The following is an 18,764-nucleotide window of genomic DNA, read 5'->3' on the forward strand; positions in this document are numbered from 1 at the left end:
TTTTCAATCATTGATTATGCATGCAGATAAGTATCCATTCCATGCATAATTAATAGCTCAAAAACTAATATTCTTATGAGTAATTGTTTTCCTTAACCTGAGTAGATTCACGGTGGGTGACTAAATAGAGATCTAGAGTTCAAAACTTGACTCTACGAAAAACAAGAGCATAAAAACTGTTCAACTTTACAAGTGAACCTATCCTTCCTATCAAGAAACAATGTCCAAACCAACAGCTATTCTGGATGCGAACCTCTTGAAACTTCAATAGAAAATATACAAGCACAACAAGAATATTACAAAGTTTCAGACCAACTAGCTAAAGCAACCAGGAAAATTGGAAAAACTAATTAAAAAGAAAAGTAAAGAAACATAAATAATCGGCCGGTGGAGGGGGGGGGGGGGGAGAAGAAGGAAATAGGGTAGGTCAGGCCAGATTTTTACCCAACTGAATGCTAATATAATTATATTCTCAAAATCCACTAAGCAAATGTGACTAGGCAACTTATACACTGGCATGTTAGAGTAGGATCATTGAGTAAGTCTCTGCATCTCATTTTGATCGTTGAGGGTCTCAATAAGAAGAGGAGGAGCATACTGCGCCGTCCCTTGGTGCTCCTCAGAATCCTGGCAGAATGAAAGAATGATAGTGTCAATCGACATCTCCACCACCGCAAAGAAAAGCGTCGCAACAACATAGCCGAGAGCCCAGCAGACCTGCCAAAACAAAAAAGATCGAACATGACACTTTCAGATGGCATACTAGTTTTCATAGCATAATGAATTATATAAATTCCTTTAGTGTATAGAACTAGATCATATACAAATATACCAGCACAGGAAACAGAGGGGAGGATATCTTGTTATGAGCAGATCTATATTTGTGGGTGTCCAACATGAGGAAAGCAAAAACAGCACTTGAGAGGCTGACACATAATTTTCCCAAAAATAGAATGACATCTCCAATCACATTCACCCTTCCAATCCTAAGAATGTTGTTCATGATCAAGTCGGTTGCAATTGCAGATGCCCTACAGAAGCTTTTACCTGTTATAGCTATCTGCAGAAGCCACAAGCAAATTGCAAACAAACAATTAAAAATGGAAAGGTGGCAAATATTAGCATATGGGTTATCCAACTTTTATTCATGGAACTAGAATTTGACATTATTACAAACCATTATGTAAGCATTGCGGTTCACAGATTTTATAGTCCACTCAACACATCTCAGACAAAACTGAGAAGTATGATGCACTGTCTTTCCCATACAGCCATCAGGCTCAGTGCCAGCAACTTTTAGTTTGCGACGGATTGACTCAAGCATGAAGCGAATTGATTCCACAAATGACACGATCAAGGAGCCAAGAGCAACAGACCCAAGGCTGTACCGCATTAGCCGCTTCATAGAGGAAAAAACTGGAAGGAAGGGAATCTCAGGCTGCATCGCCAGAAATTTAAAGAACAAAGAAGTCAATGCATTAAACAACAGAAAAGTATGATAATAGCAAATAAATATATAACTCGTATTGTTAGAAATGACACCAAAATATAGATGCACAAAGGTCAGAAACTTGCATATTTTTCTTGATAACTATGCCAAGATGGCAACAGGTAGAAAGCCAACAATTTATAACTTGCATCATAACATACAAAAAGCAGGTAAAAAACACTAGTTCGTTTGCATCCCACTACTCTGCATGCGGCATTCAGAAACACTAAATTGTTTTGAATTGTCACATATAGAAAAGTTTAAAGATGGGAACATTTAAAGCCAGGACATAATACCCAAGTTTTCAGATGCAAGCAATAGCCTATCTTTCCAAGCAACTAATATGGCATGATTAAAACAAGGTACCTTGCATTCTCACTTGTACATGATTGCAACTATTGTTAAAGACAAATTTTCAGATAGCACAGCAAAAAATAAATTGTTTCTTCAGAAGCTAAGACGCAGCCAAGTCCATAGTACATTGGCAGTGAGGCTTTCTCAGATTGGGCCATATCAGTATAGGGCACATGTTTCAGAAAATAGGTGAAGCTAAAGTACACATATGGCTTAGTAGCTTACCGATGTCTCACCACGAGTCCAGTAGTAGGAGGCAACAGAACCAGCAATTACAGTAGCAGAGCATGCTATAAAAAACTGTGTAGCCCAGTAACATCCAAACAGATGGAAAAATATCGCAACTGCTATATGAGGAGTGTAATGGATGCTATAGCCACAGCAACGCTCGCAGTTAACCTTTTTTGACCCAAGATCATAAGCACAGCAGTTGGAATTGCAGTCATTTTGGACTATTTGGCCAGAACTAAAAAGATGAAAAGCAGCTGAAAACCAGAACATATAAAAGATTGCAAGGACAGCACATGGTATAAATGGAAAAATTATGAGTGCTTGAACTTCTCCTACGACCTTTGCAGCCACCTGAAAAATGATCAAAACCTTAATTTATTAGCCAAAGAATGCATTTGTATGTTTTCGGACAACATTCTTGTCTCTTTTTTTTTTTTTTTCCTAAAGAAAAAAAAAACACATATGGCGTAGAAGCAACTTCTGCAAGAGCAGAAGCCCAGAAAGCTTTTCAATTATCCAGCACAGATTCATCGCTTAATAGTTTGACAAATAGCATTTTCCTGTAGGCAATAGACATATGAGATCCTACTTGTGGCCTCATGGACATTTCTAAGAAGCTAAGATTTAAACAAATATAATTTAATTGCATGTACAAGTTATCCCTGAGATCTGAGGAGGGAGAGCAGACTTTTGTTCCTCGTTTCAGATTGAGCTTCCTTAAATAGATTCCAGATTTAACTTGTTTAATTTGGAGTGATAAGCCATTCCACATTAAACCTCCAAAGACACAGCTTTAAGTTTCACAAAAATGTTTGAACTCATCATTAGTGACATTTTGGACGTTGCGACTTAAAAACATTAAATATACCTTGAGGACAGATGTTGCCATAAGTATACGGCGCACAATGGCAATTGATGTAAGGATAGCAACAACCATTATAAAAGTCATAAGAACAGCAAACGCACGAAGATGGTGTAGTTCCTGAAAGATGCAAATCATTATGTCAATGACATGCACATGCAAACATAGTAGCAAACTTCTACAAAAAAAAAAACATAGCAGCAAAAGATGAGCAAGGGAAGTAAATAATCTGAGCATAGAACCCACCCGTCCAGATACATGGTAATATGGATCATGCTCACCAATGATAGGAGATATAGCATCATCGCCTATCCATCCAGCTGAAAAAGAAAGGAAAAGAAATAAAATCACAATCTAGTCTCCATGATACCTATCATCCCATTCAAAAGCACGAGACAAGAAAAAAAAATGAAAATGATAGACTACATATATGGACTTTGGAGACTCAAAAGGGAATAAGATTTCAGTCAAAACCTTGAGATTAAAGGAAAAGTTAATAATGCCAGACAAGCAACTCATGACATACATGGGCAACATGTGTCAGCAGCACCTGTACCTCTTCACTCCAAAATTTTAAGTTTAAAATTTATAGTTATATTGTTTTGATGATCATCCTACCTTACATTTGCAAAACTCCTACTCTACAAATATTTCATAAAAATTTTAAAGTTTACATAAAAATATTAGTTCAAACAAACACCTAAATATCTGACAATGGGATGTGCAGAGAGAGAGAGAGAGAGAGAGAGGGAGGCATTCTACATAGATCATTGACAATAGTACAGAAGTAGTGATTCAGAAACAGTTATCTGCAAAAATAATGAAGCTATTTGCAAAGTCAGAATTTCAAGTAGACGAACATCAACAAGGTGCAAACTACAAAACGTTTGCAAGTGCAAAGAAGGGCATGGCTAAATCACATTCGTTTACTAAAATCAGTAACCCTCTGTTTGGCATGATTCATTTGGCTAGAAAAAATTTTAAATAAATTCTTCCAAAATGATGTATGATTTCATTTTCTTTAAAAATGAAAATTTTGTAAGTTTAAAACAAAAAAGAATTCTTACATTCCAAACACTAAATTTGATAACAAAGAAAAGAATTGATTAAATTCTTGTAAAATCTTTGATTTTAAACAAGGAGTAAAAGATTTTCTGGCAGAGAGCCTGAATAAAAGATTTTGCTTCTGACCTTTCAAGTAGTAAAACATTGTTACTGTTATTATGAGAATATCAAAGAGAGCAACTGTTATCCAAGGCATTGCAGCAACAAAATGCCGAATCATTATCAGCCAAATCACTGATAGAAACAGCGGCAAGAGTCCCCCACAGACAATCAACACAGGCCATGCCTTTCCAATATCAGCCATGTATCTCTGCAAAATGCAAATGGACTTAGAACTCTAGAAAAAAAAAACAATGTGCTTAGTTATCTCAATGGAATAACAAACAAAAATACAGCATACAGAAACATTCAGATAATTCAAGGCAGCATATGCAACATTAAGCACTGAATAACCAGCTTCCATGCCTTTGTAGACTATGTTGTCCCTAGAACATTTACAAGCCTGAATGGTTCAGTTAAGCAGGTGGGTAGTCACATGAATGGGGGGTCAACCCAAGTGCCAAACTTTTTGGCTAAGCTTATTGACTATAGTTTTGGTCTGACTACGAGGAATAAAATGAGGAAGGATGTCCGATACTTTTGGACAAGACTCTTCAGTAGTCTGACAACTATGCAAAGAATATATCAATTAAATGAGTTCAATCCCTAACTACAATATGCAGTATGCACGCATGAAGATGCTCATAATTTAGAAATTATATTGTATTGGTTATGCCAGAGTTCTTTTTTGGAAATTAGAAGTCCAATTTCCAATACAAAAAGGCAGCAGCTGTATATTGAGAAGAGAACTTATGCATTTGTTATTCATAAATAATGAGTATAATCACTCTAAAGAAGAAATATTTATAAGCAAAAATTTCCTCAACCTTCAACACAGATGACCGAGCATTAATAGATTTGTGAATGGATTTGTCCATTATAATGTCCTCGTTGATATTTACTCCACCCATTTGCTGCCAATGCCGCAATGATACATTTGATGCATGTGCGATAAATTGGCACCTCCAGAAAACTGAGGTTAAAATAAACAATCAGTTCTCACCAATGTTAAGAATTAGAGATCAATACAATCCTAATTCCTAAACTAATAAAAAGGATTGCATGATCTCTAGGTGAGCTTGACTCTATTATTATGGAAAGGATAATTGACTGAAAACAAAATCTAATTCACTTACCATTTACACTAGGAAATATAACAGGGTAACAAGGACCCTGGAGTTGAAGGGATGTATTCCTCATTTCAGGAGTGAGGAACTCAAAATAATCATAATTCCTATTAATCCAATCTTTTGATGAGATACGGATATCTCCATCTGGATAATCACATACCCAATTTAGAGCATCTTCAGATGGGATGGGACAATCCATTAAGCATATACTCCGAGCATTAGCCAACTTGAATTGGCTGTTCTTCAAACCACTAAGATAGACCTGGTTTGGATTCAACCAATATGTAAGCTGCAATTCACGAAGATCTGGATTTGCATGCTTGTCACCACACACATTTCCTTTATAATCCAGCCCATAAGTAAGCCTGGTAAACCACAGCCATCAATCATAGTAATGAAAATGAGGCATATAAAAGGTTTATTATAGTTAAAACCATATCATAATAATGCTGAAACATAAAGCTAGCAGACAGAAAATACAAGCTAAATATATAATGCAGCCAAACACAAAACAATATGCTGCAGATTTGAATCAGGATACCAGCTATCAGTTTTGGTGACACCACAAATCCCACATCAAATGACTAGATGGACGGTAAACTACTACTGTCAAAAAACCATGTGACAATGTTTGGAGCCCAGCTGCCAACTCGTACAGTTATAGTTATATATTTACGTCTTTAATGGAAAATCCAGTCCAATGCCTAATTTCTAGGAAGAAGCAAGGGAAAGACAAAAATAGACCAATAAAAAAGCCAATTAGGATGACTTCCAGATATGCTGAAGGCAGCTATACTAAGTCAATGATGATGCCTTGCACAGATGAGTGCAGTAAAATAAAATAAAAGCACTGGAAAATGCAAGAGAACAGATGACCACATGTAAAAAATTTGTCCCCCTGAATTAAAGCTAAAACCAGAAATAGTACTACAAAGCAGAAAAGGATACCAAATTGAAAATAAATCTGAAATCAAATAGAAAATTGAAATAAGAATAATCATAATATAAAGTAGCTTACTAATGGAGCGTGATTACGAGCTCATCTTTCTTAGGAAACCAGGATAATACTCATTTGATATGCATACACGCATAAAATTCTTTGATAAACCAATTCATGGATGTAGGATTTTAGTTAAGGAAAACGCTCATTCATTTTGTCTTCCCCCTACAGACTCCCTCTATCACAGACTGCTAAAAGATGATAAAAATTACAGTGATGTATAATGGATTCTTGAAAAATGTGAAAAAAGAAAACAGTACCTTTTAACTGGAATCTATGTTAATTGAACAGCCTTAGTTCACTATCTAGCACCCAAACAGGACACCAACAAAAAAAAAATGTCTATTTAAAAACTCAATGTAAGGTTCCTAATATAATTTTTTTTACTTGTTTTCTTTGCTTAGCTGTTTTTGCAACCTCACTTAATGAAAATTAAAAGAAAGAAGAGAGCCTCATTTAACACAAAAAAGAGACAAGGCAAAATGGAGATGAAGTAAAATCTCGCCCACGGATGACTACTAAAGCAGAAATATTAACAAAGTGCTCAACTTCAGTCCAAATAAAACGATGCTACAGGCTTGTTTCAAAATTATTTCCAAACAAGAAAAGGAAAATAAAATGTGAGCTTAAGAGTAATCCCTTGTACTTTGAACATCAAACCATTTAAGAGAAAGAGAATCGCAAGATAACAATAATAAATAAACAAAAATTACCAAAATTAGGAGATACCCAGTTGAAGTTGGAATTGGTTAGAGCTAAAACACTCACCTTAAGGGGTTTCCTTGGTTAAATCCAAAACTGGAGTTTACAATCATGGCAACCCAAAATGCCATAAAAATGACAAGAAAAGCAACATCTCTGCATTTTCTATTGTGCCTAATGATTCCGTCAATTTGGGTACTTCCATCACTTGATGGGTATCTCCCAATCACTGCCCCCAAAGGTCCTCTCATCTCTAACAATGTGGACAATCACTGTATATATGTATCTATATCTCTCTCAATCTACCTATCTACAAAAAATCTTCAGGAACCAGAGAGAGAGAGAGAGAGAGAGAGAGAGAGAGAGGAGAGGAGAGGAGGGAATGTAGAAAGAAAGAGGGAATTCAGAGAGAAAAAGAAGAAGCTTTTAGTGAGGGAAGGAACAATAGTGGAATGGAAGCTGAAAGGAGTGTGAAAGCAACATGATAGTGATGGGTCTTTTAGATTTGGAATATTTTTAATAATATTTTGTTGATGTTTTTTCCATAAGAGTAAAGGTTTGTTTAATTTAATAATCTTTAACTTTTGATTTTAGGACAAAGATATTATATACTGTGTTTTGTAAGATTTACAGAATCCATGTCTTTTGCCTTTGATTTAGGCTCATTTGCTTAGATGGGCTTATCAGTTAAGCTTGTACTTCATTAATTGTATTTCCATTTAATTTCCTAATCCTATACCATGTTTGAAAACTTCATTAGAGGGAAAGCAAATAACGAAGATTAAATAAGGGAGGGAAACGAAAGTATGTAAAATTTAATTTTCTAATTATTTAAATATTAGAAAGAAAATGTAAATTTCATTGCACCTCCCAATCCAATTGCTTAGCAAGAAGCCAATCAACGATCTAAAGCTGTCTAGGGTTGAAGGCATTTGGGTTTTTTGCCATCACTATGGCTGGCTGCGACGAGTAAAATACAATTAGATCTTTCATGGAATCCCTGATTTATTATAAATGTGTGTGGTTTCTTGGAGAAAATTCATAACTCGCAAAGTGATTCTCGAGGGTTAGCGATGCCGGCGACCTACAAGGACTGGTTCCGTTATGTTCATGCGCTCTTCTGATAATCTTATGGGTTTGGAGCAGTGGTACGGGAAATTATCGTCTAAACCAAATCTACATGTAATCCGTGTGATCACGTCAGCCATGTGATGTGCTTTGGATTGAAATTTATTTTCTAATTTTGGCAGAACATCAACGCAAATAATTAAAGTGACTGGTTCCTTTGCCCTACTATTCTTTCTTTTTACTCAAATAATTAACAGTTCAATTTTAAAAATATTAATGTAAAATTAAAAAAAAATTATCTTGTATTTAAATCAGAGAATTTGAACTATGATAAATGTAGGATAAGATTTATAAACACAAAAAGATCATACCTAAATGTGAATTTTAAATGATTTATAAAATAGAACCATTTCAAATTTACTTCAAAAAAATAAGATGATGCCATTTAAAATTCATCTAAGACTTAATTTACTATTAACTAAAAGGAGACTAAACCAGATCTTTTGCCAACAATCAATATGGAAGTACTAAACTCTTACTCCCATTTTAATTAAATCACTTAAAAAAATAATTTAATTAAATTCGTACACTTGATTAGATTAAGAAAATTATTTTTTTTCATTAAAAAACATAAAAATAAATAAAAGATAAAATAATTTACAATTAGGTTCATTTTTTCACAAATTTTTTTTTTAAATTTTCATATTTTTTAATGTTTAAATTTTTTTTAAAATATTTTTCATATTTTTAATATTTAAATTTTTTTAAAAATTTAATTAATAAAAAATATTTTTATAATCAAATTTCTTCTTTTGGGAAAAATAACTTTATCTAGTGATTTTTCACACATTAACATTTTTAATTTAGAATTTTATATAAATTTATTAATAAATTTTATTTTTAAAACTAAAATTAAATAATAAAAAATAAATTATCTCATTAAAAAATATTTTTTAAATATAAATTATTTTTAGTAAACAAATAAAATTTTATTGCGAATTTTTTTTAGACAAAATATTATTTTATATTTTTATCATAATTAATATAACTTGTGAATTTATTGAGTTCCATTAACCAAAATTCTTAAAAAAAAATTTACAATGTAAGACTTTTCAAATTTATAGAAATAATGAATTTTAAAGCAAAAGGAAAAAAAAAAAAAAGTACTATGTTGATGATATAAATTTCCATGTCAATAAGTTAAATTAAAAAAAAATGTATGTAATGGTTGAACAATTAAAATATAAATGTTTAATGAAGAAAATTAAAGTTTATATTACTTAAAAGTTAAAAACAATAATAATTGAAAAAATAGTAGAAAAAATGTTTTTTTTTTTTTAAAAAAAAAAAAAAAGCCAAAAATGAGTTTGGGTGGAACGTTTAGCGTTGAGAAGTAGCCAAACACGGCATTATGGAAGAATCATTTTCAATACCCTACCATTTTGTTACTACTTTTTATGCTCTACCCATTCATGTTCCCCTGCCACTATATCTATTAATATCACCTGATCTACATATTAATTCAATTTTCATAACTTTTAATATTAAAATTTTTTAAAAAAACTTATTAAACAGAAAAGCCAAACATTTACAAAAAAAAAATTATTCCTATTTTTAAAAAAATTAAAAATTAAAAATCAGTCACAATTGGACTAAATTGGGTTCCAAAATTTTAATAATAAATTACGATATGATTCTTAAGATTTTATTTAATTAATAAATTAATCACTTAAAATAGATAATTTTACTTTAATGTCTTTATTTATTATTATCAAATTTAATCATGTCTTCTTTGCTAATTATATTATTTTTCTTTAATAATTAAAGAATTATGGAAATTAATTTTTAAATTAAATTTCATATATTTTAATTTTTATTAACAAATACTAAACTAACAAAAAATAATCTAATTTGATTTTAACAGTATTTAAAATTTTTTTAACTTTTAAAACTTATCTACATAATTTTTTATATTATTAAACATCAACAAGATGATCAATAAAATTTTTTATTAAATATTCATGCTCAATGATATTTAAAATCATGCACCTATATTTTAAGAATCAAAAAAGTTTTCAACGCTACTAAAAATAATTTAAAAATATTATTTTATTATTTTTAATGTGTTTATAAAAAAAATAACATATGTAGTTTAATTTAAAACTATTTTTCACTATTTTATAATTATTGAGAATGAGAAAATAATATAATTGATAAAAGGGAATAAAAATAAATTTAATAAATAAGGTCAAAATAACATTTATTTTAAAGAATTATCTTATTAATAAAAAACTTTAAAGGCCAAAAGTTGTAACTTATTATTTACCTTTTTCTAAGATAAAATCATGATTAATCTTTAAAAAAAAAAAGAATGTAAATGTGATTATTTTGCAAAATATTTGGCTTTCCTGTCCAATAAGCAAAAAGAAAAAAAAAAAAAAAAGAATTGCAACAAAATAGAATTATAACGGTCTTTCCTACTTACAAGTCCAAAACAACAATTTCTAGTTCAGCCCATAAAGAATCTTTAAATCACTACGAGTGCTGTTTTTACTTTCAGGTAAATCAAAGAGGTAAATTCTTTGATCAGTAAGACAAAAAAACAAGAATTTCATTGAAGTTTTGGGAAGAGAACCACCTTCTGGCTTCGGGTCAAGTTAGCAGCTACGAAGGATATAGCAAATTGGCAGGTTTAAGCCTTCTTTTACCCTGATCCTCCACCCCATACTTGTTTGCAAAACTCAAGCGTTTTGGATCAATCACATCAACTTGGATTAGTATTGTCTTACCATTCTCTTCTTCATTCCATTTTATGGATTCCTTCTCCAGTTGCTTCATTATCTGCACAAGCAAATTTCTAAGCATGTCAGTATCTCTCACATTTTCATCTTCCAGTGCTCTAGAAAGCATATGATACAACACAATGAAGGAAAGTAACATGTAGCCTATTGCTTATAGTACAAGAATTATAATTGCAAGGAAAACTATGACAAGAATGTTAGTTTCACGCATTCAAGGGTACTCATATGCTCTTAACCCATCAAACTTATTTAAACAAAATCTTGGAAGGAAATTTCGAAGAGAATTTGAACAGAAACCTAGCTTTTATTTTTATTAGGGAAAATTACTAATTAATTCTTGTGATATGTCAAAACTAATTAGTTAATTTTCCCATTTTAAAAGATATGCTGAATAGTCCCTGTGATTTTGAAAATTCAACGAAAAGGTTCCTCCAAATTCCCATTAGGTTTTAGTTCTGTTACCAGTAGAAGGTGAGACAGAAGTTAACACGGTGCAAAACTAACCATAGGTTGGGGAGAGAGATTTGGAAGGTGGAACTTTATGCAATCTGCCATACGGCGGAGATGGCTTCGCGAATGGGCACAATAGTGCTAAAACTTAATGGGAATGGCCTTTTAGTTGAGTTTTCAAAAAACTATTTAGTATATTTCTAAAAGTACATAAACTAACTAGTTAGTTTAGTCATACACTACAGGAACTATATAGTAATTTTCCCTTTTATTATTATTACTATTTTAACTTTTAACCCCTCCCAAAAAAAAAAAAAAAGATAACCTAGTCATACCAGCCTCTTCCGTTTCCCATTTGCAGTATCTTCACTGTTGCTCTCCACTGTGACTCTCAGGTATTTGATAGCTGATAGGAGTTGAGAAACAGAGGCATGTCATGGTATTGTAATACAATGTGGAATTTAAGAAAGAGAATAAAAACCTACATGGGATGCCGGAAAGAGAGGTTAAATGAAACCTCATAAGATCTAAAGCTTCCTTGGGTTCAAGCTCGTGCAACTTAAGGGAGACTACCTCCTCATCACTAATACCAAATCACAGTTCATGTTATTGTGTGGAGCAATATACAGAAGGCACACTGTAAAGTACATTTTGCACAAACCTGGCTTCAGTAAGCTTTTGGCATGATTTATCATCTGCTTCTCTGGCCTTTTTGTTAAAAAATTGTCCCTAAATATTCCAAAAACACTTAGAAATTGTGTATGAAAGGACATGCTAATTAAATTAACACCACAAGCAGCTTTGTTGTTCCAAGTATCAACCACATCTGGTACTCTTCAAACTTTAAACTTCCAGAAATATATTATCATTATGAATCCTTCACAATGAGCAACAACTAAGGAAAATTTTCATTCTTGGTTAACATAGACTACCTTTCACATTATTCTCATAATTAATTAACTGGGGAAATGCTTGATCACCTGCTCTAGGAGTTTATGTGCCCTTGCATGATCACCCTCAACAAATGCGTCAATAGCCTACAAAGGAACAACCAATAGGAGACGATTTAACACATGTGTCATCTACATCCAGAAACAAAGCAGTTATCAACTTATTAAAGAATCCATATACCACCATGAAACTATTCTCTGCATCTCAACAGTAACAGAATATAGTGCAGAATGTGAAGGCATTACTATTATATTATCTACTCTGAAAGCAATATAACATCAATCTAAAAATTTTCATCTCCACATGCCAAAAGAAAATCTTAGGTTTATAATTAAAAAGCTTACAGCTTTGTAGTACTCCCTCATTGTATTCCAATATTCCTTGACAGCTGTACGTAGGACCTCATAGCTGTTATCATCATCCTCATCTTTATCCATGGAAGATATGCATGTTCCAGAAAGCAGCATTGTTGGGAAATTTTGTCACAAAATAGAAGTGTAAAATAGCTCAAGTCTAAAATTTCTATCGTATGAAGAAAATGTAAGAGCAAGCAACAAATTAAAAAATGTATGCAATTTCTGCTATACTGAGTTGTATTGCGGTGCACTATCATATAACATGTATCATATCCCCAAACAACTATGTTTCAACAATGAGTCACCAAAACAACATGAGGTGCATATTGGCTCAATATGGTTGAAAATACACAGTAAAAAGGACCGGGGATTGTTCTAAACAAGCCACCATTATGTAGATGAGTCAACGTGCTATTACAAATCTAAACAATTTATAGAACCAAGATAGAATAATTCGGTTAAGCAACAAGTACATATGTTTAGACTTTAATGACATAGAGAAGCCTAACATTTTATGAAAAATATTTATACTATTATGCTATTATGGATAATGGATAGCTTAAATTCATAATAAACATATTTTATTTATTTAGTAGTTTCTTTTTAAATTTTCTATTATTTATCGTATCATATTTTCTATTATCTTATCCTAGATCTAATTAGAAGTTCTAGAATCTCCACTATAAAAGAAGCTTATTTTATTCAATAAAAACAAGCAAATTTATTCTAAAAATTGTGAGATTGAGACTCTCTCCCTTTGAGTCTTGAGGTGTTAAGAGCTTCCTCTAATAAGCTCCTTACGTATCAATAATCTCATGATACAATCCGCAATTTAGAACCATCAGCAGATTTTTGAACTAGTTTGTACCTTCAATAGGGAGTTGAACCAAAACCAAGATAGATTGAGCCGCAGCTAATCAAATTTTGATTAACAAGCGAATGAGAAAATAGAGGTACCAGTGGTTCTCAAAAATGACTAATTCACTTTTATCATACGACAGCACAAATGGTACTTTATCATCCTACATTCCGATATCCACAAGAGTTGTGTTAATAGATCATGTTTTAAAAAAACTTGATTTAGTTTCAAGTGAAATTTTAGTTTCAAGTGAAATTGCATTTGATTCAAACACCTGAATTTAGAAAGCAGTAAGTAGTGGGCAATATTATCATGAATCTAAAACTGCATGGAAGCCTATAATTTATTTTAGATTTTCCATTATCTTATCTTATTATATTTTCTATTATCTTATCCTAAATCTAATGGTTGTTTGTATTAGACTTCTACTTGATTAGAAGTTCTAGAACCTCAACTACAGAAGGAGTTTATTTTATTCATTAAAAATAAGCAGATTTATTATAGAAATTATGAGATTGAGACTCTCTTTTTGAGTCTCTCTCCTTTTGAGTCTTGAGGTATTAAGAGCTCTCTCTAATGAGCTCCTTTCATATCAATCATCTCATGATGTGATCCACAATCCGAGACCATAACATATATTGTGTAAAAGCCAAAAGGAAGTGGTAACCTAGAACTTCCTGACCATAAACATGTCCTCTCTACTTTCAACTTCATGACAAATAGTCTTAACTGTGAACATATGCTCTCAAATATTGAGCGGCAAAAATATTAGAGTTTGCACCTTTAGTAACCACTTGTGGTTTTGCAGTAGAAGGCTCGCGTTCTCGTGTAGCATTGTTGGAACATTCAACCACTGGTTTACCAAATGCTTTTGATCTCTTCACTAACCTCACCCGGCGTGTTATTTTGGGTGCTTCTTCGGATCTATCGGAAAAATCAAACAATGTTTGTAGAACTTCCTCCTGAAGGCTAATTCTATCTTTTCCTTTTTTTGGTGAACTTGTTAAATTTCCCGCCATCAATCCATCTCTGCTGCTGCATGGGGCAAATCATTAGGATAGGTCAATCCATGTTATTGCCAGTAAAGCAGATGCTAATTTAAGACACTGTTTCTAGGAAAAGAAAAATCTCATCCTTCATAATTAAAATTCATTTAAGTAAATTGCTAAACAACATGAAGGGAATGACAAACCTTTGAGCAGAATTTAGCAGTTTCATGTGTTCTTGAAGTGGAAAAGATTCCTCCTCTAAATATTTTCTGTAGACTGTTTAAAATTTAAGTTAAAAAATCTCTATCGCAGTCTTCCAGATCGTAACTGCTTGTGAAATATGCATCTGCTTTAGATAAATAGAGCATCCACAAATTGAATACCAAGATACAGAAGCTTACATTTTCATCAGCCATGCAACCAACATTTTCACAATTTTCTAGTGTTGAGGGTGATAAATCAAGAAGCTCGTCAATGCTCTGCATCCAACCAGAAAAATAGGTTCATCACCAGCCATTAATCAAATCCTCAGAAATGAAAGAAGGGTTTTCTTGTTTTGTTTAAGGGGAGGGGGGGGGGAGTGTTTTGGAGCCTCAATATCAAACAAAAGCATCAACTGAAGATAGTGCACCACAATGCACTTGGAGATATTTCTATGGTAACTATTTTAGGATAAAAGGAAGAAGTTACCGGGACTTCAGTAAGCTGAAAAGAGTTTTGCACTAATAAGTGGTGCACATTATGTGTGAAAAGATGACATTCAAACCAATGTATGAGCAATTAAGACTCAAGTCATGAAATTTCTTGCAGCTATCTATAATAAAAAATTTTAAAACAAGGAAAGACTCTGACAAAACAAAAGTATAAAAGAATCTTTGTGAAAACTAGCACTCAAAAGGACAGATAATAAAAGCATTGCCAAATCACACATTTCATGTCATTTGAAAATCAGAAATATAGTTTGAAAATGGTAATTCTACACTCTTCTCCTTGAATAAAAAAGAAATATATAAGAAGTTTCAAGTAAATATGATTTGGTCAAAATTCCATCATATGTTTGTAACGATGCATAAAAGTTGCAGCTTGTAATACAGTTCGTGGTAAATTTTCAGCTCCCATGGATAAAATAATGCTGACCATAAAGTTTTTCATTTTCACCTTTTATGTAATCAGGCATATATTGAATGAAATCACAACCACAAACATTTCCAAGAATTTATACCCAGTTTCTTTTGAACTTTCAAGATTGATAATACATAGAATCTATTGGATGATAAATATTCTCTAGGCAAAGATGCAAAAAGTAAAGAAAATTAAATGTAAAAAGAATTTCCACTTTACCTTTTGTATGTCATACCCACAATGGTCTGCAGATCAAAAGAAATGCTAGAGTAAGCTTATCACTAAGAGAACAAACCAACTTGATATGTAAAAGGATGTAACAGCAATTGTAATGCAAAGCAGATGACAAACAGCAAGATTCATTTTATACTGATTGCACCATTACCATTATTTATGGGCGGAGAACAATGCATTAGGTTCCAGAGAAAGAAAAGTTGCTGAGAAAAAAACATGAAGTTGCATAGGATTGAGAAAATAAATCTGCAGCATCCAGGTACCAGATAAATTATTGTAACAGTGCACACCACCTAACATTTCCATCCACTTCAAAGACCAATGACCAGCATACTTCATATCATGACATACCCAATTAGAAATGGGCACATAGCAACCCCAATTTGATATGTGTTTTTCAGGTTCTCATCTACTACCCAAACACTATTTTCGAAAGTACTCTTCAAATTTTAAAAATCCCCTTCTCAAAACTTGAAAATTCTAAATGAACATCAATGTTGGTAAAAGATTCTTTTCACAGGCGTTCTTTCTGTAAATGGCTAAAAAGGCCATACAAGACTTGCTAGAATGAAAAACTGAGAAAACTACTAGTTACATAAGTAAAAGAATCCTCCTTTTAATTATGAGAATTCTTCAGCCATTATATTTGAATGTTTTTCCCCATCTCTTTGAACAGATTAAATCTTTAGCATTGCCTTCTTTCAATTGATCTATTAGCAAATCCTTCTACTGTTAACGCCTGAACTCCAGAAACAGAATTTTTTGGAATAATAAATCACAAGGCATGCTAGATGTTTTTTTACCCCTTCATTTAATTGGTAATGAAAATGAAAAATGAAAACTGTGAGGAAAAACAGGTGTGAGTAATTAGAGATCAAATGTTGAGCACAAGAAAAACAACATAATAAAGTTGTAGTTAATCTAAAGCTTTTGAAAAAGGATACTTTGCTTGAATAGAAAGAAAAAATAATTTAGGAACAAATGCATAATAACTTATAGGTAGTTTTACAATTTTGATGACACATGTCAAAAATTATTATATCTATTTCCTAAAGTTAATCTCAAATTAATACTAATTCTGCCATTCAGAATTATCGATGAGTGACAACCTGTGACAACCTGAAAACTAATTTGGCTGCCCCTTGGAAGGAATGGCAGATTAGTACCAGTACAGAACCCCACTTAAGCTAAGTTTATCACATGCAATGAACATAGCTTACCTACTTTAATAATATGTATAGAAGAGAATATATTGTTAGACCCGAGGAATTCAGTAAAGCAAAAAGATATCAAAAATTGCGGACCACACTTTAGCATGTACATTAATAATTAAACTAAGCAGTAGAAGGGACAGAAATATAATCCCTTTTTCACAAAGGATCTTACTAGCATAATAGAAAAGTACTAGACAGATTAAATGGACAAAAAAGATAAAGCTTTACCCAGAACCTCATGAATCACGGGCATTTCGAGTTGAAAGCCTTCTCCAAGCATCTTAAAAAGAAATTCCTCAATATCGACTTGTGAAGGGTCCTTCCTTGTCACACTAGCTGGTTTTTTGTCATTCCAAATCTCAGAGACGGGAAACTCCTGAGAATCTAATTTGAGTGGTTTCTTTGCCTCCACAGACTCGTTTGTCAATTGCCTAGTTTTAGCATACTCTTTGCCAATTACACTTGAAACAGTACCCATTGATGCGGAACACTTTTTTGACTTTAGTTTCCTTTTTTGTCCGTCGGAAGTCTTCTCAACGTAATTATCGGATGGCCATTTTGATGATAGTGTTTTTGTGCTGTCCAAAAGAGAAGGCCACATCAATGGTGTGGCATCTTCAGCCGCTAACTTCTCAGCAGGAACTGTGGTAGAGATAGTTCCATGCATTCCACTCAGAATTTCTGCAGTCAAATTTGAATCTCGCCTTGCCCGGCAATAAGCAGATGCAATATCCTCAAGAGCAAATGCGGAACCAAAAACTTCAAGCAGCCCTTCCAAGTCCTTTTTGTTCACATCACTAAGAGCAGTGCTAGAAATTGCATGCATTTTCACATATGCTTTACTGCAAGTACGGAAAAGAATTTAATGTTAGAAGTACCATCAAAGAAGTAGTTCACTCAAGCAATTGTACCTCACCCATATACTGAAGAAGTAAATTGCAGTAAATGCATGCGAAATGGTTACTGTTTTTTTTTTTCTTTTACTTCATTACTTCCACTTCCTCTGCTGTGGGATAAGATACAACAATACAATTCAACAGATCATGAAACTTCCACTGAGAACATCCTCCATGAATTTAATGAAGTAAGGTTGATACAATCAGCTATGGAGACACAGGTTTCAATAAATACCTTAATCAGAATCCTAATAAAAGTGGAGTGAAAGTTTTATGACAGAGAGACTATCCCTAATTGCTTGGCACAGAAGAAATGAAAAGAAAGGAAAGACAATAGAATAGAAAAACGCACAAACTTTAGGAGAAATTTCAATAATGGTTACTCGTATCGAAGTCCACTAAAAATCTTCCTTGCATTTTGACCCAAAAGAAGATAAGGATTTAGAGCCAGAATCTTCCACCCAAAATCAAAACTTCAGAGAGAGGAGGGGGGGGGGGGGTGTAGTGATAGAACAGACCCTAAAATAATATGTTTTCACGGATCCTCCTTTGGAAAGTATCAAGAAAACTTCATATTTCAGAGAGTTCTAACCTAGTGATGAATTCCAACGGTGCATACCCTCATCTTCTATCAAACAAAATAGAAGACTCAAAAAGCCAGGAAAACCAAGCGTCAGGATTACCCAGCTAGGGTACAATGTTAATCTTTTACTTGCATTTTTTTTTCTCACCAACCAAACATAAAACAGAGAAGTGACAAATCAGCTAAAACAATGTTTAACAATTCTTGTGCCTTTTCAGTTTTCTCCTGAACCAAACAGAGGAAGACAAAAGGCACCAAACAGAACTGAAGATATAAGCAAACAATCAACAGACCATCAGACGAAATCAC

General features: G+C 32.8%; 2 protein-coding genes across 2 annotated transcripts; both read right to left on the minus strand.

Moving 5' to 3' along the window:
* Positions 1-127: 127 nt before the first annotated feature.
* LOC110612256 (choline transporter protein 1) lies at positions 128-7,328 on the minus strand. The gene is made up of 10 exons (XM_021752987.2): positions 6,999-7,328; positions 5,237-5,595; positions 4,928-5,073; positions 4,128-4,311; positions 3,183-3,256; positions 2,943-3,056; positions 2,069-2,425; positions 1,178-1,438; positions 833-1,060; positions 128-717 (listed from the first exon to the last, which is right to left on the minus strand). Exons 1-10 carry the CDS (start codon positions 7,181-7,183, stop codon positions 532-534), a joined length of 2,094 nt encoding a protein of 697 aa, XP_021608679.1. The 5' UTR covers positions 7,184-7,328; the 3' UTR covers positions 128-531.
* A 3,129-nt stretch (positions 7,329-10,457) lies between these two features.
* On the minus strand, positions 10,458-17,911 carry LOC122723200 (putative nuclear RNA export factor SDE5). The gene is made up of 11 exons (XM_043954684.1): positions 17,205-17,911; positions 15,748-15,773; positions 14,790-14,885; positions 14,610-14,662; positions 14,199-14,446; positions 12,547-12,629; positions 12,232-12,288; positions 11,913-11,980; positions 11,737-11,834; positions 11,587-11,657; positions 10,458-10,841 (listed from the first exon to the last, which is right to left on the minus strand). Exons 1-11 carry the CDS (start codon positions 17,800-17,802, stop codon positions 10,665-10,667), a joined length of 1,575 nt encoding a protein of 524 aa, XP_043810619.1. The 5' UTR covers positions 17,803-17,911; the 3' UTR covers positions 10,458-10,664.
* Positions 17,912-18,764: the final 853 nt, after the last annotated feature.

The sequence above is a fragment of the Manihot esculenta genome, chromosome 3 (genome assembly GCF_001659605.2).
Source record: "Manihot esculenta cultivar AM560-2 chromosome 3, M.esculenta_v8, whole genome shotgun sequence".
In the NCBI taxonomy this organism is placed as follows: Eukaryota; Viridiplantae; Streptophyta; class Magnoliopsida; order Malpighiales; family Euphorbiaceae; genus Manihot; species Manihot esculenta.